The following is a 25,295-nucleotide window of genomic DNA, read 5'->3' on the forward strand; positions in this document are numbered from 1 at the left end:
CAGGTGCGCGTCCGCCTTCTCCTGGCTTTAGCCATGTTTCGTTTATTGCCATAATGTCAAAACTATGCCTTTGGACTGCGTCTATAAAATCGTCATGGTTAGTTCCTAGCGATCCTGCGTTGAGTAGTCCAACTTATAAAAACTTTTTCATAAGTTGGACTACTCACTACTGGCGGTTACCTGCCTCGCGCGCTTGCTGAAATAATTGTCTGTTCGTTACGGTGAGGCGCTCATTTATGTAGAAGCTGGTTGGCGGGCCGGGAAGACTGAGATCAGCGGTGGTGGCACCACGGCGGACTCTCGCGCAGGCCAGCAGCTGGTCCCGTAGGTCGCGTCGGCCCAGTCGCACGACGAGTCGACGCGGGCGGGCGGGGGGTCGGCCGGGTGTTGATGTCGGATTGGTAGCGTTGATGCGGCGGGGGCCGATGCGCTCCGCACTTACGATATCACGTTCCTCCAAATTTAGACCGATCTTTGTGGCCACCAGTAGCACCGTGTGGATAGGGTTCTCTTTTTCAGTCTCGGGTAGGTTGACTATCTCTAGATCATTAGACCTAGAGATAGTCAACCTAGCTCCTGCTCCTTATCGTTGATATCGCTTTTTAATTTCTTTACGACGCTCTCCAAGTCTGGCGATGGGAGCTGGTGCTGCTGATTGTCTTCTAGGTCTGATACTTTCTTTTCGAGGTTTGCAATACGTTCACCCAGCTCCTCGCGGAGCAACTGAAATTCGTGCTTCATGTGTTTCATAATCTCTTCAGTGGCTGATTTTAGCTCTGTTTTAAAACTAAGCGCCAGGTCTTCGTTGCCCGAGGTCTGGACCGGTGTTGAAAAACGGATATTTCCACTGTCGTTTCCTTGTGAATGATCATGGTCGTGATGCTTTGGGGTAGTAGGAGTTTTTACACAGCCAGGGCACTTCCATTTGGCTGGGACCTTTGCTCTAGTGTAAAGTCCCACACAATGTTTATGGAATTTTTCTGAGCAAAAAGTGCAGCTAGCGACATCTATTTGAGCGACAAATTAGCAGCACTGCTTGCACCGATTCATTATAGGGTTTCCAAAAAAGTTCGCTTGAGCAATAACAGGTGGCGCTATGGCTGCTTTTTATTATTTAGTTATCAATAGGGAACTTGATTGCTGTCGAATACCATAAGCCCGCGGTCAGGCAGGGTGTACGTACCTATAAATTTGTACTATAACCTTAATATAGTTCGCACCATGCACAATATCACTGATTTTGTCACTTTTGTGTTTTGGTTAATAAAGGGTACTTAAAGATAAAAATCGTCCGATCGTTCACTTTTAGCTTGTTTTATTGTCCTTGTATTTTTATATTGACGCCGAATAACAATGTATAGTCTTTCCAACACTGTTTTACTACACTAATTTCACTTCAACTTTCATTAATATTAATTTAATGATTTTTAAATGAGCAATTATTATGGAGCTACTTTCGTAGGTAATGACATCCGTGACGTCACCCAATTACTGAGATAAGTTTTTTTCTACATTTTCCTCTATTTCTTCGCTCCTATCAGTCTTAGCGTGATAAAATATAACCTTTCTCGATAAATGGGCTACCAACACTGAAAGAATTTTTCTAATCGGACCAGTAGTTCCTGAGATAAGCGCGTTCGAATAAGCCCTTTCAAATAATTTCCATTTTTTCCACATTTTCCTCTATTTCTTCGCTCCCATTAGTCTTAGCGTGATAAAATATAACCTTTCTCGATAAATGGGCTATCCAACACTGAAAGAATTTTTCTAATCGGACCAGTAGTTCCTGAGATAAGCGCGTTCGAATAAGCCCTTTCAAATAATTTCCATTTTTTTCACATTTTCCTCTATTTCTTCGCTCCCATTAGTCTTAGTGTGATAAAATATAGCCTATAGCCTTTTACGATAAATGGGCTATCTAACACTGAAAGAATTTTTTAAATCGGACCAGTAGTTCCTGAGATTAGCACGTTCAAACAAACAAACAAACTAACTAACTCTTCCGCTTTATAATAGTATAGTAGTATATATTTTATAGATTTATATTTTATGATATAAATCTATAAAATATATATTATTTTAATATATCAAATATCTAATTATTTTAATGGTTACTCGGAAAGTAAAGTACTTTTATACTTTGAGTAAAAGTCAAAAAGCCTGTTACCAGTAGGTAATCTTAGCTCATAAAAAACTTAAAGTTTGCTACATCAATACAGTGCGACAAGTGAACGTGATGAACGTAAAGCAGAAATGACTGTCAAAAATGGAATTTTTGTATGTGAAATTCTAACATCATTTCATCATTCCACTCCCTTTTTACGTAAAATAGCAATCATACGAAAATGTACATTGAGGAAAAATATGTATGCTTTTAAAAGTAGATTTTATAAAGAACAGAATGGAATATTCTTAATGCTTCGAGCTCTGTGTCATTCATGAATCATGGCGTTACCGTGTTAGGAGTTAGGACGACAACCATAGAGCAATATAATACATCGGTTAAAGAGAGCCCTCTTGCGGAACATTTTGAGAACGCTAATGTCAATTGATGGCTACATTTTTCCTCTGATATCAACTTCCACAAAATTTTGATATAATAATCAATCTGATTGACGGAATATAAAAGTATGATCAATCCATGAATCCGTGGGTCAGACGATCAAATTTTCGTCAATCTTTACCGGATTGATGGATCAGATTGATGAAAATTTTACCGTGTAACCTCTATACGTCAATTAGCTATAGCTATCAGATACTATATTTAAGTTGATAAAGTTTTCGTAATTTTACTTACTCTTAACAGATTCGTTGCTATCAATTTGAACACAAGTAAAATAGTAAGAAAGCATGAATTTCAGTTATTTTAATGAAACGTACATAAATTAAAACAAATTTCAGTTAACAGTTTACTTATCAGCTATTCACAATCACAAGTATTTAAACCGTACATGCTTACTTACATATTAAATGAATATAATATTATAATGTTGACAATTATTATTGTATGAAATTTTAGAAAACACCGAAATTCTAATGATATACTAGAGCTGTACTAGACTTATCTTCGAGAAATTTCAAATAAAACCCGTCGCAAATAAAAAAGTTGTTTGTATTATCAAAATGAAGCTACTCACAAAAAAATAGCTTGTTAGTAATAAAAAAAAGTTGTTCTAGGGCTCCCTGACTATCTAAGTATTACCACAATAGACATAACGACCAGTAGTTCGACTGCAAAGAGACGGACAGGTTTCAATATCTGTCAAATTCGTCGGGTTTCACTAGGATTATGAACGGAATGTGCCTCGCGCTGGCTGATATAATTTATTTTTAAATATTTAAAATAAAGATTTCAAAATTAGATTCTGTCAATTTTAATCGCATGTGCCAAAACATAAACAACAATACGACCAAAGAGGAACACGTCCAGCGAATATGTCATAGTTTTAAATTCGTAGGTGACAAGTTAACAACCCTAGCGACGATTTTCGTCATAATACGTCAAATTTAAAAATTTCAACATCAGTCTAAGACGGCATACTCTATCATTCTGTCTACTCTGCTTAGGGCCTGTTTCACAACTTTCTGATAAAGTGCCTTTCTGATAAAGATTCACAACTTTATTGGCACATTCTCCATACTAGATCTGTCAAGTTAATTGGTGGATAGCCTTATCAGGAAGTGGTGAAACAGGCCCTTAAACTACTTCCACTAACTATAATTGAATTACTCGTGAATATCTTTAACGCCCTTTTACTAGGATGTTCATTCCCAGATATTTGGAAAGTAGCCATAATAATAGGTATCCACAAACCAGGTAAACTCCGGACGGAACCAAGTAGTTACAGACCAATTAGTTTAATTAGTTGCCTCGGTAAAATTTACGAAAGAGTTATAATACTACGACGCCTAGAAGACGTCATAGTTGATAAAAAAAACTCTTACCTGCCTACCTAGCATACGCCAACGAATATCTCGTTGGCGTATGCTAGGTAGGCAGGTAAGAGTTTTCTCACTCTTTCTCTTTCTCACTCTCGAGATAATTAAATTTTGATATTATGAGACTCGTCTCATAATGTCAAAATCTCGACATTATCTCGACCAAACTCTATAAAAATGTGTTGTTTCGATGATAGATCTACGCGAGAGAAAATGTTTGTCATGCTAGGGTGAATAGAGATGAAGAGACAAACCATCAAACATCGAGAAAACATGTAGAGTGAGATATCTCGTTGGCGTATGCTAGGTAGGCATGCTGATGAACAATTCGCATTCCGAGAATTCCACAGCTGTCGCGCTCAGGTACACCGCCTAACGGAGTACATATTAGAACAAAAGAACAATAGGAAACCGACTTGCGCTGTTTTCTTTGATGTCGCAAAAGCATTCGACAAAATTTGGCACAATGGGCTAATTTATAAACTTTTTAAACTCGGCATTCCCGGATAGTCTTGTTATAATAATAAGTAACTACCTCAAAACATAGAATTAGAACGTATTTTGATATCGTTGCCTCAAAAACCGTAAATTTCATTTTAGAGTCGAAGGAACTCTGTCTTCACTTACAGATCTAGAGGCTGGAGTACCGCAGGGCTCGGTTCTCTCCCCGACCCTCTACAATTAGGGTTGCCAACCATACTGTTTTAAACAGTATTATACTGTTTTTCATTAAATTGTACTTTTTACTGTTGAAGAAAAATAAAGTACTTATACAAAATACTGTTTTCAGCATCAAAATGTCAACACTTTATTCTGGCGTATTAAACCAAGACGCTCAGACTTTTTTTAAAATTTCAAGTTAGTTTTGACAGAAGCTCTAATTAATTCCTCGATCGTACTGTTCATTTTACTAAAATACTGTTGAAAATACTTCAGACATCTGAATATACTTTATTTCTTGCCAAACAAGATGGCAACCCTATCTACAATTTCTACACGTCCGAAAATGTCCTTAAGACATAAGCTCACCTTATACAAAACATGTATAAGAACGATACTCACTTACGCGTGCGTCTCTTTCGCACACATAAGTGACAATCAGATGAACCAATTGCAACGAGTTCAAAACCGTTTTTTGCGCATGGCAACAGGTGCCCCCCGTTACATGCGTAACATTGACTTGCATAGAGACTGCGAGCTACTCAAAGCCTATATCAAAGAACTCTCAGAGAGATTCTTTGAGATAGGCAAAATACATCCCAATCCGCTCATTCGTAAGGCTGTGGATTACGAACATGACGCACGGACATTCCGATACTCCTCCAGACGGCCTAAGCATATCTTAGCCGACCCTGTAGACCCCATCACAGAATACGTAACGTACTGTGTATACAGTTACGTAAACACAAATCACACTCACCCGCGTGGTTAGTACTGCACCGGGGACGACGCCGGCGCCTTCCCCGAGGACTCAACACGACCCGAACGACAAACAGACAGACCGACCGAAATCCGGTGCCGAGCTCGATCCCGGGATCCCGGGAGCATAGGAACACACCTAAATCATGACCGCGGCCGCGACATTGTCGTAAAGAGCTCTACCAATTACTTTGACATTAGAACATACACATTACACGCGTATGTAACCCCAACCGGACTTGGAAGGGGAGAGGGACGGCCCTCTTTTATGCAATAACATTAATAACTTGAGCCCATCTACTGCGATAACTCGTACGCAGCTAGTTTGTGCTACCGCGCGCGAGCAGCCTCACTCGTCAGAGAGTGAATAAGGGGTCGGATCTCTAAAGACCAGGGGGGACCCGTGTCCCCACGTCAGATAAAAATAGCTTATTTTCGTAGCTCTCCCCAACATTGCCCGATTAGAATGTCACACGTGTGACCATGGGCGTACCGAGGGGGGGGGGGGAGGGCTGCGGCCCCCCCCCCCCCCTGGATCATGTTGACGTCCCTACTAAGTATATTATCTAGTACTTTCATCTATAAAAATTAAAAATAATAAAACTATTTTTTGCCATTAAATTATTTGTTTACAATACAATATTTTTACAACTAAAAATTATTAATTTGTTATTCTTTATAAACACCTAGCTTATAAATAATCTCATTTGCCCTCCCCTGGCCCAGAATCTGCGTAATTTCCCCCCCCCCTGGCATAGAAACTGAGTAATTTGTCCCCCCCTGGCCCAGAACCTGGGTACGCCCATGCGTGTGACTTTAGGGGAGGTGGCCAGGCCCTCATTGCTTATCTCCAAACCAACTAGCAACAGACTAGTTATATTTTTTATTTTATTTAGTATATATTAGTTATAGATTAAACTACCATGGTCTTAACCAGACCAGCATAGCTAGCACGCCGTTGCCCAGTCGATTCTTCGGAAGAAAGTAATGGCAGTTTTTTTCCCATGTCTACATATCTTTTTCCTGAGCATGGCGCCACCTATCGATTTGAGTTTCAGTGGACAAAGACAAGAAACTCTTTCCATAGCAACCGTCATAGCAACCGCAATTTTTTTTACATTTACTTTCTTGATTCTTTTTTTTTATTATGGCACTTCGGCTATAAAACCATGGCCAGTGTCGATTAAATGGCGGCAAATTCAAAAAATCGACGTGTAGCAACCCTGTCTAAAGCCGGAATTATAGTTTTGATCTACGAAATACGAATAATAAAAACTAAGGAACTTTATTATTCGTAGTTTGTAGATCAAAACTATAATAGGCATGATGACTATTTTTTTTTTCTTATCGGTAATTGAAGGACACTTTAAAATAGAAACATCATTGAAAGAATGACTCTGATAGCTTAAAAATTCACCAAGATTTGACAATTCAAATATCTCATAAAAAAGACCTGCCCGAAACGCTCCATACAAAGTGCTACGAAAGACTTCAAGAAAAGAGCGTATACCCTCTTAATAAGGCCGGCAACGCACCTGCAGCTCTTCTGATGTTGCGAGTGTCCATGGGCGACGGTAGTTGCTTACCATCAGGTTGCTCGTTTGCCCCCTTATTTAATAAAAAAAAAAAAAAAAAGACTGACGTCAGTCTTTCGTAGTTTGTACGCATCGGTAGACAACTTTGTTCGACAGGTATATTAAATATTGCGTTTATGAAAGTGGTTTCATAACAAAAGTTGCTTTTAATTGCATAAGTTATCGAATTGTATACAAATATTAAGAAATTTAATTGAAAAAAAAATCGACTTGAATATCCAACTTTAAAGGCGCATAACAAAAAAAAATACAAATGCTATCAAGCTGAAATTTTGGGAACACTTATTTTTTACCGTGATTTCTTTATTTTATTAACAAAATTTGCTAATCTTTGACCTTGTCATCATCCCGTTGCTATACATCGATTTTTTGAATTTGCCGCCATTTACTCGACAATAGCCATGGTTTTATAGCCAAGTGCCATAATAAAAATAAAAAAAAATCCAGAAACTAAATGTCGTCATGCTTGACTTATAGATTTTCAAAAGCGAAAGATATCGAGATAGGAAAGAAACTTTTTCTCCAATGTTTTTCCGGTAAAACTGTCAAAATTTAGTTTCTTTCTTTTGTCTACGTGCTTGTGCTAGGTATGCAGTAGCTTAGACCCTATCGAAAAAAAACTTATCTTCGAGAAATTTTTAGCGGATTAATTTCACAAATACCATTACAAAATCCGTTTTTAAAACTACAACCAAGCACAAACGTAAAGGACATTCGCCATATTTGTGACATGACCAAAGATGATATATAAATGTACTACGATAGGGAATAAAATTATATATCGATGGCGATGCCATCTGTGATACCATAAACTCCATAAAGTGGCCCATTCACTATCCTGCACTGCAGACCGCCGGCTTATGCAGGATTGTGAATGGTGTCGCAGGCCGGCCGCCATGTATCCTGCTGCCTGCATAAGCCGGCGCACAGTGGTCCGAAATCGCTAACTAACTTTTTAGGTGTGCTTTTAAGGTGCGCTTTATCCATGGTACTACATGCCTGCAAGTGTTCACAAACAGCAATTGGAGAAATAGCAAAAAATCGTTAAAATGTTACTACAAACATTTCAATATTTTGAACCCCCTACTGCAAAAGGCTGCACGTAAATTTGCGCAATTTTTTTTCTAAGCCTTAAATACCACTAGAACTTTACTCGTTTCAAAAATGATCCAGTATGGTCCAGTAGTTTTAATAAAAAATCTATTTATAGATTCTTTCCCATGCATAATTTTCATAATTATTTTTTTTCACCTTAAAATATACATTTTTACAAAAAACTTTTAAAGAACTTATTGTTACTCTTTTATAAATTTATCGAATTTTTTTCCACACCTAAAAAGTTTGTACAATTATTTCAAAATTTTGTACCAATTCTACTGTAAAAGTCTGCACGTTTTGCGTAATTTTTTTTCCAGAATCTTATATACCACTACAACTTCATTTGTTTCAAAAATGAATCAGTATGGCTCAGTAAACAGGCGTGAAACAGCGTTTGCGCTGTGTTTCGCCGAGTGAGTGAGTTTACCGGAGGCCCAATCCCCTACCCTATTCCCTTCCATACCCCTCCCCTACCTATTCCCTTCCCTTCCCTTCCCTACCCTCCCCTATTACCTTAAAAGGCCGGCAACGTACTTGCAGCTCTTCTGATGCTGCGAGTGTCCATGGGCGACGGAAGTTGCTTTCCATCAGGTGACCCATTGGCTTGTTTGCCCCTTATTTAATAAAAAAAAAGTAGTTTTTGCAAAAAATCGATTTGTAGATTCTTTCCCATACATATTTTTCAATATTATTTTTTTCACCATAAGTATATTTATTGTGAAAAATTTAATAAGGACTTGTTGTAAGTCTTTAAGAAATCTATCGAATGATATTTTTACAGACCTAAAAAGTTAGTAAAATTATTTAAAAATTTTGAACCTCTACTGAAAAAAGGCTGCACGTAAATTTGCGTATTTTTTTTTCTAAACCTTCAATACTACTAAAACTTAACTTGTTTCAAAAATGAACTAGTATGTCGTAAGTAGTTTTTGCAAAAAATCTATTTATAGATTCTTTCCCATACACCATTTTCGTAATTATTTTTTTTCACCTTAAAAAATACATTTTTGTAAAAAACTTATTAAAGATTTATTGTTACTCTTCTTAAAATCTATCGATTGGTATTTTTTTCCAAACCAAAATCCAACTTTTTTGCGAATGTCCACTATTTAGCGATTTCGGACCACTGTGCGGCGGACTGCACGGCGGACTGCCGTGAATGGGCCCTTTAAAGCGACTACATTATATTTGGCAACTAATTTCGGCAGAGTATTACAGATGTCGCTTTTGAGTATAAAAACCACAGATTATTAAAACTTAAATTTGGCATTGTATGGAAGTGTCCTAGCCTTGACAACAACACTTTTTTGATAGACTCATGGTCACGAACTTCAGTCTCCATCTCCACTCTTCAGTTGTTCTAAGAATTTCCAACGCTCAGCAGGTGTTTTCGAAGTTTGAGTCTAGAGATCGACAATAACATAAGATAAATACATTTGTTTACTTACGTTACGAAAATGTACCGGGAAAAATGCCGAATGACGTCAAACAGTAAGTTATCATTGACATAAGTAATATATAATTATGTTCTTATTCTGCAAAACTTTCCATTCGTAAATAACATTATTATAAGTACAATGATATTAATTTACGTGGTAATGCAATATTATACAATTAGCTGTTTTTAGCTTTTGTTAGGAACCAAAAAATTGAGGTTAAGTTATGTTTTTGACATTTCCGACAAAAGCAAAAATAACTTATTTATGCAATAATTAAACTTTTGTGATTGTTATTATTCATTGTGTGTAACAAAAATATTTTAAAGAAAATTTATAAAAATTTTATGTGATTAAATAAATAAAATTATGTTGTAGCTAATACGCACTTTACAGATTATCATATGAGGAACTTAAATGCATGAAATACATAGCAAAATTTAATCATTTCTCGTAAGAACTACCTAAATAATAAACATTATTTAGTTAAATTCTTATGTCAGCTGTTTTAAATAATTATTGAGGAAAATAATATACGCCCTTAGCGATCAACGATTGGTCTCCGCGCGCTACGTCGTAGTGCGCTGTGCGCGCCCACTGCGGCCTGCGCGGACTCCGCGCACTACGACGCGACGCGCGTCGTCGAGTACGAGACCAATCATTAATCTAAGTAGGTATACGACGTTATTTTCATTGATTGGCACAAAAAAAAATGTGACTAACTGTTGCCCGCGACTTCGTCCGCGTGTACTTCAGTTTATAGCGTGCGGTGTCAACAAACTTGCTGTCAAATGCTTTTTAAAACCCTGATACCCATAGAGTATACATTATAGCAAGCTATGATTGCTAATGTATACTCTAAGCTGATACCCCTTCAGCTGTGGCGGCCATATTGAAAAAAAAAGCGCATCGGTGGGGCTACTTCTGGATGTTCACACGTGACGCGTTTAAATGACGATAACTCTAAAATTCCTTATGGGGGATGCATATTACAACTATGTCATTGGGATCTATATGAATTAAGCTGAGATAATAAAAATAAATTAATCCAATTTTGCTATGTTAAGTTTTATTAATTTAAATTTGAAATCGGAATTACAAAAAAAATATGTTTTTCGTCCTTTTAATAAAAAAAAATAATAATCATTTTAAATATTTTTATTAAATTTATATAAATAAACGTTATGTAACATTAATCAATAAGAAAAACACACTTCTCCATACATTTTTTTTCAACCCACAAGCTTTACAAAAAAACAAAACTTGTCAATACGCGCGCGATTTTAAGACAAGGGTTAAGTTGGAAACTTCTAGCAATCGTCGTAAGTGTGTTTTAGAGCCATTAGAAGTGACTAATCCCGTCTTTGTTCCCGTTTTTGTCTTTGTTATATAAAGTACACTTTGTGCAAGTCAGAGCGGTAAAGATATAGTTTACGATATACTGTGGTTAAAATAAAACACGAAGGTGATAATCGAGCTCCAGGAGCGCGGTCCACAGATGCGCGCATTTTTGACATCAAGCTCCTAGAGCGCGGTCAACAGTTGAAGGGATACCCCTTAAATCAAAATACCCAAAACAGCTATACAGTGTGCACATAATATTTTTTTTTTTAATTAAACTTTTTTATAACAAATTTTAAAGCTTAAATAACTTTACACTACTTAGCTGCATTACACAACTTTAGCTTTACCCATAAACTATTTAGTATTTATTATTGGTAGGCTGTTGTTTCTGATATCTATGTTGGTAGATAGTTCGTATATAACAATCAAAAGAATCGAAAAATTTAACTCAACATGGTACCACCTCTTATAGAAATACGTATAGCAAGCGATAGCGCGATCTAGGCGGCTCTTGGCACCATCTAAATTTACGCATAAACACCCCCTTACAACCCCTTTTTCCAGTAAAAAAGTAGCCTATGTCCTTTTTTAGGCTTTAGACTATCTGTGTACAAAATTTCATTACAATCGGTTCAGTAGTTTTGGCGCTGTTGTTTCTGATATCTATGTTGGTAGGTGAGTTATTAATTAATAACGCGTTTAACAATCGAAAGAATCGGAAAACCAAACTCATCATGGTACCACCTCTTATAGAAATACATATGAGCAAGCGATAGCGCGATCTAGGCGACTCTTGGCGCCATCTGTTATGCGTTTTTAGAACTAACTTAATTTGAACAAATTTACGCATTTTCACCCCCTTACAACCCCTTTTTCCAGTTAAAAAGTAGCCTATGTCCTTTCTCAGGCTTTAGACTATCTGTGTACAAAATTTCATTACAATCGTTTCAGTAGTTTTGGCGTGAAAGCGAGACGGACAGACAGACAGAGATACTTTCGCATTTATAATATTAGTTTAGATTTTTTATTATATTCGATAAGCTTGTCTAATTTAAATAATAAAATAATGTACTCCTACTGGATGAAAAAAAATACTAAAGACATCTTTCAGGAACTTTAAACAGATCTAACTAAAGTAATAATACAATCTATGCTTTAAAAATTTGTTTATTTGATACCTTTTACAAAAATCCAAAGATTGCCAGATTTCATTTTCGGTTCTGACATCTAGATTTTCCATAATATTTATTTTTTTCCTCTAACAAACGAAAAATGTGTCCACGCTGCCGAGTGAACATTTCACATCTCTGTCTCTCTGGCATGAAAATCGACAGTGGTGCGAGAGTGATGCGAGATCAAGGTCATTGGCAGTTGTCAGCGCCTCAATAATCATAATAACTTAATTGAATAAGTCTTAAGATATGGAAATGAGAGGGTACAAATAGTTGTACCCTGTTGTTGAAAATATTATACGACCTTCTACGAATAATAAAAAAAGGAAACGTAACTCCCATACTATTACCGTTTTAAAGGTTCCTTTCGAACTGTCATGTAACGTCAGCCTGATACCGCTCAAGGCCACCTAAATATTGCAAATGTATTGAAAATGTGTACACATTTTTGAAAAGTATTGTAGAACACTTTTGACGGAGTTACTTTTCCTTAGTTTTTATTATTCGTAGACGATCTTTGGTCGCCGCGCGCTACGTCGTAGTGCGCGAACTACGACGCACTACGACGTAGAGTACGAGACCAATCAATAATCCATCCAACCAATCCAACAAACCAATCAAGATAAGTAAACGACGTTATGCGTTATTGCTATGAATGAATGAATGAATGAAAATACTTTATTGCACCAAAACAAATATGACATACAAAACTTAGTAACTATAAGAGTAAGAAGTACAAAAGGTGGCCTTATCGCTACAAGCGATTTCTTCCAGACAACCTTTATTGTAAAACTATGACGTAACAGTAGTAATAGATGTTTTTATTAATTTTTATTAATAGTAATAGTTATTCATAAAAATAATAACTTAATTGAATTAATCTGAGATATAGATTTGAGAGGGTACAAAAAGTTGTATTTTGTATTATTGTGTGAATTATTCACTACTGTATCAAGGTTACGCTGGGCTATTGATCTGCCTGGCCTCATTCGAGTGAGTGGTTGTTTTTACGGTAGGGATGGGAGAAATTCAACAGACATAATATTGATCGTAATCGCACGGTAAAATGCGTACGAAATTTTAAGATTGCTCGGAAAAACTGGAGGAGGAATCCGCATTGCGCAGTGTTTTATTTCTAGGTATCTTTAGTGGGGACTGGAACGAGAAGTAAGAGCCAGTCCACATGGCGCGTGGGCTGGCTCTGAGAGTGTTGGACCTTGGAATACGCAATTGGTAAACATGTTACCAGTGACGCAATACGCAATTTTGGGCATGTTGTTGTGGGCTATTACATTGTCAATAATATCGTCATCAGTACGCAGTTGAAATTACAGAATATTTTGGTAAATTATTGCCAACCTATTTGACGACCTCTGTTGATCAATGGCTGAGCGTGTGGTGGCTCAAAGCCGCGGGTTTGAGCCGCGGGTTCGACTCCCGCCGACGGAACAATAAAGTTTTCAATGTTTCTGGGTCATGGATGTGTATTAAATATGTGTATGCTATAATGTGTATGTAAGTCCTTCGGGTACTTAGCACGGGGCCAGACTGACGTGGTGTGAAGCGTCTATAGATATTATTAGTATGATTATTATTATAGTGCTCCTCTAGTGCTGCGAGCAATCGGATCGAAAAGATGTGCACGGCTTTAATTTATTATTATATTGTACTCGCACACAAAGCACTATCGAAAATAATTTATAAAAAAATACTTTCGATAGATGGCGCTAGTGGTTCTTGTTAAACTATCAATAGAAACCAAATTTTAAAGTAAACATTATTTAACACACTGTATACGGTGTGCATTATACATGACAATATTTTATACACCCCCTCTCCTCCCACCCTCTCATTGTATCATTGGTATTTGGTACATAGCCGAGCCGACTCACGCTTGACCGATTTCTTAAATTTCTTATTTTTTTTGTTATTCTACATATAACACACGACCTGTGTGCCAAATTTCATAACGCTGGGATAATTGAAAGTGGTGGTTTTGATTACTGGTCAGTGACTACTTGTCTAGTGAGTGAGTGCCAAAATTAGCTATATTTTATACGGGGACATATTTCAGGATGTACTAAAGCTACATCTATGAAATTTGGTATACAACTTAAGTACTACTATATTATTACGTAGGTATAATTTTATCGTTGCACTTGCAATGGACACTGAGCTACAGGGGGGTCAAAATTGCGGCAAAACGGTTCGTGTAAATAGTGCACGGCATGCGCGCTTCCGTGCGCTTGGATCTAATTTTATCAATTGTTTGAAATTTGCAGTAGCCTTCCACCGCTCACAATCGGAGACCTCGCGTCAGGACGAAGAGCTGATGCAGAACAGCAACAGAGCATTGGTTTCAGAGACCCACCCGCTTGAGAAGTTACGTCTGCTCTGTCTGTCGCGCGGCGCTGCTGGCGTACTGGGCTTGGGAAGGTATATAATTAGAAATACGTATTGCACGAATGGGTTTAGGGTTCTATAATCAACAACTTGGTTGACAACGGTACCCTAAAACGGAACCCTAACCAGCTGATTTTTTTGTATATTGGTAGGTTAATAGTTATATAATTTAAGAGTAACATTGTCCTACAAATAGAACAATCCATATTTTAGGACCATCAAATCAAAGTATGAAATCCTTTATATCTCTGTTAGCTATCACTTTCAAGATTTTTCGCAGATAAAAAAAGTTGTTTGTATTATCAAAATGAAGCTACTCACAAAAAATTAGCTTGTTAGTAATAAAAAAATTGTTCTAGGGCTCCCTGACTATCTAAGTATAACTTCCATAGATACACCTTGTTGATGTTATTTGCAGATTGAACGTCTTCTATCATTAAACTCATTATTTATTAAATAGCAAAGCCACCCAAAATTGCCATTTTCAGCAGTTCGTCAGTAATTACTAATTAACCGACTTCCAAAAAACGAGGAGGTTATATATTCGGCTGTAGATATTTTTTTTTCATAAATTCGTTTATTCACAAGAGGAACAGTTTAATTTCAGGGATCAATGTGACTTTGTTCAAAGATATCAGCGACATCTATACTTTAATATTATAAAGCTGTAGAGTTTGTTTGTTTGATAATGGACGCGTTAATCTCAGGAACTACTGGCCTGATTACAAAAATTCTTACAGTGTTAGATAAGTATCTCATTAATCGAGGAAGGCTACATGCTATAAATTATTAGGCTAAGACTAATAGGAGCAAAGAAACAGGAAAATGTGGAAGAAACGGGGAAAATTATTTTAACGCGGGCGAAGGGGCGAAGCTGCGCGGAACGTTTAGATATTTATAATGTTTTGTCTTATCTGTTTCAGGACCTTCCGCCGATTGGACAAAAAATATAACGACAAACAGCTCAACAAGGCGGAGTTTATCCACAACCTCAAAGAAACTGGTCTCCAACTGAGCCACGAAGTAAGATGTTTTAAATAACGAAATTCTCAGTTCAGAAAATTTTTAACTGTGCATATTATTGACTTAGCTTGGTGTTCTTGTCTAATAATAAGGGGAATGGATTTATACGCACATGGCGAACCTAGCTATTTGGTCGGGATAATATATCGAGCCTAGCCATCGACGGATGTCGGATCGTGACTAATATTGACTTGAGTCTTGTCATAATCCGATCAAATAACGAAGGTCCGCTATCTGCCTATGAATCTGAGATGGATACCACAGGAAAAATATTTATAACTTGTCAAAAAAGAGTAGACGCCGAACATAATTATTTTTAAATCATATAAAAAGTAAAAAAACCTTATTAATGCAAATGAAAAACGTGTCAGAGCGTTAATATTTAAAGAGTGGAAACGTACTCTGTGAAAATACAAGGCGCAAAAACTACCATATTTTGATCGTGATTATTGTTGGCGACACGACAAACTCGGCGGGGCCGTGGTCGCCGGGTGGCAGAGCAGTGGACTGTATCTTGAAGGGTGAAGGATGCCGGATGGAAGATTCCTGGAGAAGGAGGTGCAGGAGACGAGAAGGAAACACAGGAGTGAACTTGGTACTGCTTGGAGCGGAGTGTGGTGGTGGAGCAGGGCTTACGCATGCATCTGCTTGGCTTGTCGGAAGTGAATGTGTATGCACCGAGAAAGTGCGTGTTTATATAGGAAATTTGTACCGTTAGAGCCCGTGGGGTTCTATCGGTTGTTGTCGAACGAATGCAGTCCGTTTATTGAAATATAACATTTTACACATAATATGACATCAAATGGGATTCTTATAAGCTAATACAATGGTAAACAAACATTCTTATAAGATAAATAAACAATAAAATGTGTAAAATAAAGCCATGTAAAAAAGAGACAACAATAGTTCGAGTGCAACTATGCAAGAAAGACAGCAATAACAATTGTGTGAAACACACTACATTCCCGTGCGAAAGGGACAGCAATATTATAAAAATGAGACACAAGATAAACATTTTCCAATAGGAATTACTAATATGAAATCTTAAATCTAAGTGTAAACAAAAAGAGGGAATAAAACTAAGCTATTATTTACAGTCTCCCCCTCGTGCGCAAGCACCGAAACGTTTTATTCCTGGCTGCTTACGAGAATCAGACGAGAGGCTGGGCGACGAATTAGTCCGGCGGCTGTACGGACTTCTGCTACTCTAACCCGCCCGTCTGGACCTGGGAAAGTCTTTATTATTTCACCTCTAGGCCATATTCCCTTCGCATGTAGGACAGGCAGATTATATTCTTCCTTAACTCTGCTATCGAGGTATAATATCCCGCTGCGGTCGAGTTTCACAGCAAGTTTGTGAAAGGGGGACCTCTTCGGAGGTCGTTGCCCAGCCTCTATCGTCTTTATATCGTCCGCGAACGAGATGTTCTGACTCCTCTTGATAAGCAGCAATTCTGCTAGTCTGATGTGATCAGGAGAGATTTCCGTATTTACTTTTCTCTTGAGCAATTTGGCTTTAAATGCCTCAGCCGAGAGCAAGACGGTGGCAGCAGCGCGTACCAGGCGCTTATACTTCGAAAACCTTTCAACTTTAGGCAAGTAATCGTTATCTACATGGTCTACACAGACGTGAACCTGCTTAATTATTCTCTCCTCCCCTGAAGGGGGTAAGGGAGCCGCGGTCCGCTTTTCGCACGGCCATGTCGCGGGGTCGTCTAAAATAAAGCTAGGTCCTGTAAACCATCTGTGTGTCGAACTAAAATTCACCGGAATGCCCTTGGTAGCGTCGTCCGCGACGTTGTCGGCGCTCGGCACCCATCGCCAGTCGGCCGGGGTCGTTGTACTTTCGATCTCGGCTAGCCGGTGCGCGACAAACGACTTGAAAGTACGCGGATCGGACCTAATCCAAGCTAATACCGTTTTTGAATCCGACCAGTAATACGACTTTGTAATTTTGTAGTCAGATTCCCGTTTTACTGACTCTGCTAAGCGGGAACCAAGAACCGCGGCTTGCAACTCTAATCGCGGTATCGAAATTGGTTTTAACGGCGCTACTTTCGCCTTTCCCGTAACTAATCTAGCCGTCTTTGTGTTATTATTCATGCTAACGAAATAAACTGCGGCCGAATAAACTTTTTCGCTAGCATCGCAAAATATGTGTAACTCCCCCTCGCCAGAGGGCGGGGCAGGTACGTATCTTTCTATTTCGAAAGTCCTCAGCAAGTTTAAATTATTAATAAACGACATCCACGTAATGTGGTGTTCCTTAGTTATAGGATCGTCCCAACCTACGCCACTACGCCATATTTCCTGAATGAGGCACTTACCTACCATAGTTACCGGCGAAACTAATCCTAACGGGTCGAAAACCGACATGACGGCGCTAGTGACTTGCCTCTTGGTGGGTAAAATTTCCCCTGAAATTACACTAGATGGCGTGTTTCTGAGGTTCACGTTAAATCCTAGAGTGTCGCGAGCGTGGTTCCAAATGAGACCTAAAGTCCTCTCTGTATCGCTTTTTCCTAAAGTCGTCGCGCCGCTAATTCGCTTATCGGAAACGTCTTTTATTACTTCGGGCACATTCGACGCCCAACCGCGTAACTCGAACGAAGCGCCTAAGTTAATCCTATACATGGCATTGACCGCTTGCCTGGCTTCGTCCGCGTCGTCGAATGAGTCTAAGTAATCGTCCATATAAAAGTTCCGTTCCGCAGCTTTAGCTACCTTCGGGTACTCTGAACTAAAGCTTTGCGCGTTTTTATTTTTAACATGAATGGCCACGCACGGCGATGAGGCCGCCCCAAAAATAAGCGAGGTCATACGGTATTCTCGCGGGGGGATGTTTCTATCGTCGCCTCGCCACAGAAAACGAAGGCTGTCGCGATCCGACTCAATCACTTTTATTTGTAAGAACATCTCTTTGATGTCCGCTACTACTGCTATTTTTCCTTCGCGGAACCTAACTAAAACGCCGAAAAGCGACTGCAATAAGTCGGGCCCGGTTAGTAGCGCATCATTCAAACATTTTCCCCCGCATTTAGCCGCAGCGTCAAAAACCAGTCGCACCTTACCTTTTTGGGGATGAACCACTGAAAAATGAGGTAAGTACCAGGTGCGAGGTGATGTGGCTGGGGTGCTCACTAGTTCCGCGTAACCCGAACTTAGCAAGTTATTTACTTGTTTCGAATACTCTATTTTTAAGTTTAAGTTTTTATCTAATTTGTTCTCTAGATTGTACAGACGGCTTAGGGCTTGTTTCTTATTGTCCGGCATTACTTCATTGTCGGTTTTCCACAATAAGCCTGACTCATACCGATCGCAATCGTTCATTTTATTGCAAGTTCTATTTAAAACAGTTAACGCGCGCTCGTCCGGATCCGCTTTAGGTTTACGCGGCTCTATACCTAACGACTCTATGCTAAAATAATTCCTTATCAATTCTAACGCGGGATCCTCGGACTGCGACGTTCTTACGTGACTTATGAACTGAATATTATTTAAATTACGCGAGCTTGCGTCCTGCCCGTGCAGGACCCATCCTAATTTAGTTAGCGACGCCACTGGCTGACCCTTATTTCCGATACGTAATTGTCGAGACGTAATTAAGTGCCAGTTATCTTGGCCGATAAGTATCGTAGGTTTAGCCTGCTCGTAACACAGTTCGTCTTCTAATTCCGCTAGGTGGCTGCACTGTCTAACTAGGTCCTTGCTTACGGACTGCGGCGTAAGGTTCAAATTACTAATCGTGCTCGCGTTCATTTTTTCTAGATTTCGACTACACGCGCCGCGGATTGTTAGCGATATGTTGCACGATTCGGGGTCGTCAATTTGGTTACCGCCTACCCCTTCCAACTTAAGTAGCTGGCTGCGACCCCTGGGTGCTACACTGTCCGCTACCGTACGCTCAACTAGGGTCAATGTAGAGCCCTCGTCCAGCAAGGCGTATGTAGCGGTGGTGCCCACTGGGCCACTTATCTCAACCGGCACTACTTTGAGGTAGGTGTTTGACGCACGAACGTGATTTATTGAGCTAACATTGCCGCTTGCGGGCGGCGCTGCACTGCCGCTGCCGTGTAATAGCTTATTATGAGACGCTTCGCAACCGTTTATACCGCACGGAATATATTTACATCTGAAAGTTCGCCCGTGCGAGTTATTTAGACATCTAAAGCAAAGTTTACTATTTTTAGCTGCGTCCCATCTTTCCGATACGCTAAGTTTAATAAAATCTGCACAATTAATAGTCGTATGGGAGCCTGAACATACGGGACAATTATTTCTATTGGACGAGTTTGACGGCGCTTCCGTCGCGGAGCGTGGCGCCTCTGTCGCGGGGCGCGGCGTGCGATGCTTCGGCCTGAATGGTTCGGCCTTTTTAGCTGAGGGTTTGAACGCGGCTGCTACGGTATTACGCGGCTCGTACGTGACTTCGCAATCTGATCTATCACAGGAACTATCGCTATCATAACGCGTCGATCTATGAGTCCGTGTGCGAGTCGTGTTTACCGCGCGAGGTTTCATCTTGCCTCTCCTTTCCTCCCTAGCTGTTTCGTATGCGAACATCGCGCCGCACTGATCCGCCATAATATTTAAAAATCTAGCCATTAATTCGAGCTCCGGTGCTCCGGGTCGTTCAGATTTGAACTCGTACCACTTATATTTTAAAATAATATTCAACTTGTCGACTATTCGACCCACTAACTCGGGAGAATACAAATATTGTGGCTGGTTAAGTGACTTTATGGCCGCTACCGTGTTTGATATTTTACTCGCGAAACTACTAACATTGCGCCCGTCTTCCGTCATACGGGGTAAACGTTTTATGTTTTCGATTTCGGAGAGAATAAGTAGTTCTGGTCTGCCGTATCGCCGTTCTAGCGTGTCTAATATTTCGTACGGGTCCGATACTGTGTATAGCAAAGCTCTAACTGTTTCGCGGGCCGCGCCTCTTAATGCTTTTCTTAACCTAGCTACATTTTGAATGTCCGAGAACATATCCGCGGTGTCATTAAAAACGGATTTAAACGCCATCCACTCCGTAATTGTTCCGTCGAAGTGGGGCAACTCATGAATGAATTTAGGCGTCGCTTCCGACCTACTCGAATTGACCGCTTGAACTATCGCGTTGGCTAGCAATGTCATGTCGCTAAGCGACGTGTTACCGGCGCGCGGTTCGATGTTTTCGGTCGGACGCGGGTCTCGTCCCGGGTTTTGAGCGCTTGTTGACGGCCTAACACATTGCTCCGAGATCCAGCCTTCAACTCGGGTTTTATTCGATCTGGGTGGCTGGTCCGCGTCGGTGGATTCTCCTAGCTCTATCCTAGCTATTTCCAGCCGACTCATGGCAGCTGCGGACGCCGCCCTAGCCCGTGCTAGTTCGGAGTTGTGATACTCTAATTCGGCCTGCAACGCGGATAATTTGCTGCTCGCTCTGTCCCCGGGGACGTTAACTATAGTGCCCGGCGCACTTCCTACATTTTCGACTACGTTGTCGATTTGTGCGGGTACTGAATTTAGTTTGGCCCTAGCGTCGGTACGCGTGCTGCTCTCCGTCGTGTCTTCAATGCCGGTGCTTCTGCTCCATGTGTTGGTCTCGTGGGACGTGGTCTGCCCTGACGATGGCGTCTCTTCTCGCGAGGGCGTGGACTTGCCCGAGCGCAACACACGCGCGTTCTCCATTGCGCACGAGGGGCCCTAACCTTAAAACTAACACTTTTCACTTTCACTTCACTTAATGTCTACCTATACGTAACGCGACCTACCAAGCCTACTACTAACAGCCCGGTCAGCTTGCTACCGCGGTGATGCCGAACCGGGAATAGGAATGCAGGGAATAGGAAGGTAGGAACCTCCCGGTAGAGGGCGCGGGCGCTCACGGGTGCATCAGAGTGCGGGAGGAATGTCCGCACCCGTCGTTGCGTGCCAACTTGTGGCCCCAGAGCGTTACCGTACCGTGCCGGCGGGGTCTGACTGTTCACCTGGGTAGGTGTGTGGAGGCGTCAGGTCGTCCACAATGCTTCCGTGCGCTCTGCAGGGGCCGTTTAACACCGCTAGGTGGCCACGCACGTAAATGAGGATTGCTTCCAAGTAATTGGTGGAGGTAAGCAAAGCCAACCACCAACACTCGCGCGTACTTGTTTCTTTCTTCTTTCTTCAGAAGGTAGACGCTGGCCTTGGCTGCAGGGGCTTCGTCTCTTCTCCTGTGTTTTCTCTCTTCAATCTTCTCTCTTCTCCGGGACTGGGCTGCCGTCTTCAGGGCGAGCTTCTCTTCTCCAGGGCTGGCTGCAATCTTCAGGGCGAGCTTCTTTCTTCACGAGCTGACGCAGTGATCCGGCTTCTGAAGGACCAGTTGTTGGCGACACGACAAACTCGGCGGGGCCGTGGTCGCCGGGTGGCAGAGCAGTGGACTGTATCTTGAAGGGTGAAGGATGCCGGATGGAAGATTCCTGGAGAAGGAGGTGCAGGAGACGAGAAGGAAACACAGGAGTGAACTTGGTACTGCTTGGAGCGGAGTGTGGTGGTGGAGCAGGGCTTACGCATGCATCTGCTTGGCTTGTCGGAAGTGAATGTGTATGCACCGAGAAAGTGCGTGTTTATATAGGAAATTTGTACCGTTAGAGCCCGTGGGGTTCTATCGGTTGTTGTCGAACGAATGCAGTCCGTTTATTGAAATATAACATTTTACACATAATATGACATCAAATGGGATTCTTATAAGCTAATACAATGGTAAACAAACATTCTTATAAGATAAATAAACAATAAAATGTGTAAAATAAAGCCATGTAAAAAAGAGACAACAATAGTTCGAGTGCAACTATGCAAGAAAGACAGCAATAACAATTGTGTGAAACACACTACATTCCCGTGCGAAAGGGACAGCAATATTATAAAAATGAGACACAAGATAAACATTTTCCAATAGGAATTACTAATATGAAATCTTAAATCTAAGTGTAAACAAAAAGAGGGAATAAAACTAAGCTATTATTTACAATTATGTTTAGAAAATTTATTTCAGCGTCAACTCTCTTTTGACAGACTGTATATTTTACGGTTTTCTACGGTACTTGATCTTCGTTTCTAACGAAATGCATTTATGTTTCAGGACGCCGAGTCTCTCTTCGATCACTTCGACACCAAAAAGAGCGGCTTGATTAGTCTGGACGAGTTTTTGAACGAAATCCGTGTAAGTACCTCTTTTACAGTTTTACCCATCTGACTTAGTATACTTTGCTCTTCTATACACTAAGGGCCTGTTTCACCACTTCCTGATAAGTACGGGGTAGGCTATCCACCAGGTAACTTGACAGATAGAGTATGGAGAATCGGTCAAAAAAGTCGTGGATAGCCTATCTGGCACTTTATTAGGAAGTGGTAAAACAGGCCCTAATTCTTTTAAAACATATTAAGTATACAACGATAAGCAAATTAGGGTGAGGGTGCACCAATTTACTTTAACTATAAGTAACTGTAACTTTAACTACAATGCAAAATGTCAAATTCTCCTTTACCAGCAGCGCCCCCGCCCACGTTCATATAAAGCCTTGTCGGACCAGCAACGCCTTCTGTCAAATTCTGTGGTCAAAGTTAAGGTTAAAGTAAAATTTGCCTTAACTATAACCATAACTTTGACCATAACTTTAAACACGCCTCTGATGCAACCCACCCTTAATGTTATTGTTTTTGTCTGTTACGTTGGCGAAGACAGACACAGACGGCGGCATTGAATTAGTGGCTTAACGGTTGTGCAAATATTTTCATTACTAAGGTAAGTAAGTAATAGCTGTAAGTTTTCCGAAGAAATAAAATAAAAAAAACTTGAGAGGTATCAAGGGACACCCGGATGGAACGAAGTTATAAAAAAACGACATCCAGTTGACGCCAATACTAACAACGACACTTTTGTGAAATTGTAATAAAATTTATTTACACGTCCGATAGATGTCGCTGTTTATTCTCAAAAACGCCATTTAATTGACGCCAAGAAATACTATCAGACGGCAAAAGAAATAACTTCGCGAGACCTTAATTTATTGTGTTTTCAAACTTTAAATTTAACCTTTTCAGCCCCCAATGCACGATTCTCGTCGTGCCATTGTCGAGCAGGCGTTCAGGAAACTGGACAAGAGTGACGATGGGATTGTATCTGTTGAAGACCTTAGAGCAGTTTACTCCCCTGAGGCACACTCGAGGTGATAATAATTAATAGTACATATCTGATATCTGCCTATTATAAATCAATTTCATTATTAGTACGTAAGTTCAATTTACTCTCAAATGTAAATAATTAATATTTTCTTTAAGACATATTTTCTACTTAAAAATTGAAGTACCTATCACAAAAATATGTATTTTTTCTCTCATTCTAGATACATAAGTGGAGAGGAGACAGCCGACGAAATATTCAACAAGTTCCTTGTAAACTTTGAAACTGATGGAATTGTGGATGGCAAGGTAAGTACAAAAGAAGTACTTAAGATTGGATTTTTTAAAAGAAGTTAGTAAATAGTCCTTTCAGACAACATTTCACGAACAAATTATAGTGATGCAAAATTAACGCAAGAGATCTATACAAATAATTATACATCTTGACAATGACAATTAAATACATATATTACTCACTGAGATAATTTTACTATAATAATATTATGTAACTTAAGAAGTATAACTATACTTATATATTATATTATTGTGATCTAATATATAAAATTCTCGTGTCACAGTTTTCGTTGCAATACTCCTCCGAAACGGCTTGACCGATTCTCATGAAATTTTGTGAGCATGTTGAGTAGGTCTGAGAATCGGCCAAAATCTATTTTTCATACAAAAAAAAATTGTATGGCAAAACAACGTTTGCCGGGACAGCTAGTAATAATATATTATTTTGTGTTGTTGGAACGGCATTGTGTAGTAGTATCCGAGAAGTTGACAGACAAATGGCGGAACTACGTAATTTGATCGCATTATGTCAAACCCACCCGAAAGCAACGAGTCGTGACTTTCGGGAATGTTTGTCGTGATTCAGCCTTTGAACCAATTACATACTTCCTAACAGAAAGTGAAAATCCTCTAGGATATGTAATCCCAAAGTATTATTACTTTGCTTTGTTACATCCATACTTCCATACCAATATACTAATATAATTATAAATGCGAAAATGTATTTGTCTGCATGTCTCTCAGTCCGTCTGCTACCTCTTCACGCTCGAACCACTAGACCGATTTTGCTAAAATTTGGTATGGAGAAGTCCCAGGAAAGAACATTCGATACTTTTTATCCTGGAAAATGTGCAATGGTTCCCGCGCGATAAACATACGCGTCTACGTAGTACCTAACTATTTAGTAATCTGTGATCAGTCCTGTGTAAAACCACAGAATAGATAATCGTCGAACCACAAGACAAAGTAACAATGTGACTTGGCTCTTACTTCTAATATGTTTCTAGGTGACACTGGAGGAGTTCATGAACTACTACAGTGCTATCAGCATGGCCATCGACAGCGACTGCTCTTTCGACCTCATGATACGTCAGGCCTACAAGCTGTAGTTTGTCATCATGGATCCGATTGCATATTTCAAGATATTATTCAAAATATATTGGTGTCTAATGTCTATCTATATTTCACTCTTAAAGTGTTGTATTTGAATATTGTGAAATAAAGTATCTAAAATGGAATTGGTCGTATTTTTATGAACATTATTAGGCAACATAGTTTCTTCGTTCGACTTTCAAAAAGTGTATCATGATACCCATTTTGAATAAAAAGATATTTTATTTTATTTAACAGACGTTGGTTATATTTTAGTCTCAATGTAGACATGGATAATGGACTCTTCCAAAGTGGAAATTGTTCCATGTATA

The 25,295-nt window shown here is 39.6% G+C and overlaps 3 protein-coding genes across 3 annotated transcripts in view; 1 reads left to right on the plus strand and 2 right to left on the minus strand.

The window, feature by feature from the left end:
* LOC121730400 overlaps positions 1–25,295 on the minus strand; it is a 40,289-nt gene that overhangs the window by 11,955 nt on the left and 3,039 nt on the right. The window lies entirely within an intron of this gene.
* Positions 2,611–20,278, minus strand: LOC121730393. The gene is made up of 2 exons (XM_042119416.1): positions 18,904–20,278; positions 2,611–2,727 (listed from the first exon to the last, which is right to left on the minus strand). The coding sequence occupies exons 1-2, from the start codon at positions 20,233–20,235 to the stop codon at positions 2,674–2,676; spliced, it is 1,386 nt and encodes a 461-aa protein (XP_041975350.1). The 5' UTR covers positions 20,236–20,278; the 3' UTR covers positions 2,611–2,673.
* Positions 9,380–25,109, plus strand: LOC121730402 (calcyphosin-like protein). The gene is made up of 7 exons (XM_042119427.1): positions 9,380–9,542; positions 14,286–14,439; positions 15,330–15,429; positions 22,538–22,618; positions 23,500–23,624; positions 23,802–23,886; positions 24,879–25,109. The coding sequence occupies exons 1-7, from the start codon at positions 9,509–9,511 to the stop codon at positions 24,978–24,980; spliced, it is 681 nt and encodes a 226-aa protein (XP_041975361.1). The 5' UTR covers positions 9,380–9,508; the 3' UTR covers positions 24,981–25,109.

The sequence above is a fragment of the Aricia agestis genome, chromosome 9, assembly GCF_905147365.1.
Source record: "Aricia agestis chromosome 9, ilAriAges1.1, whole genome shotgun sequence".
NCBI lineage: Eukaryota > Metazoa > Arthropoda > Insecta > Lepidoptera > Lycaenidae > Aricia > Aricia agestis.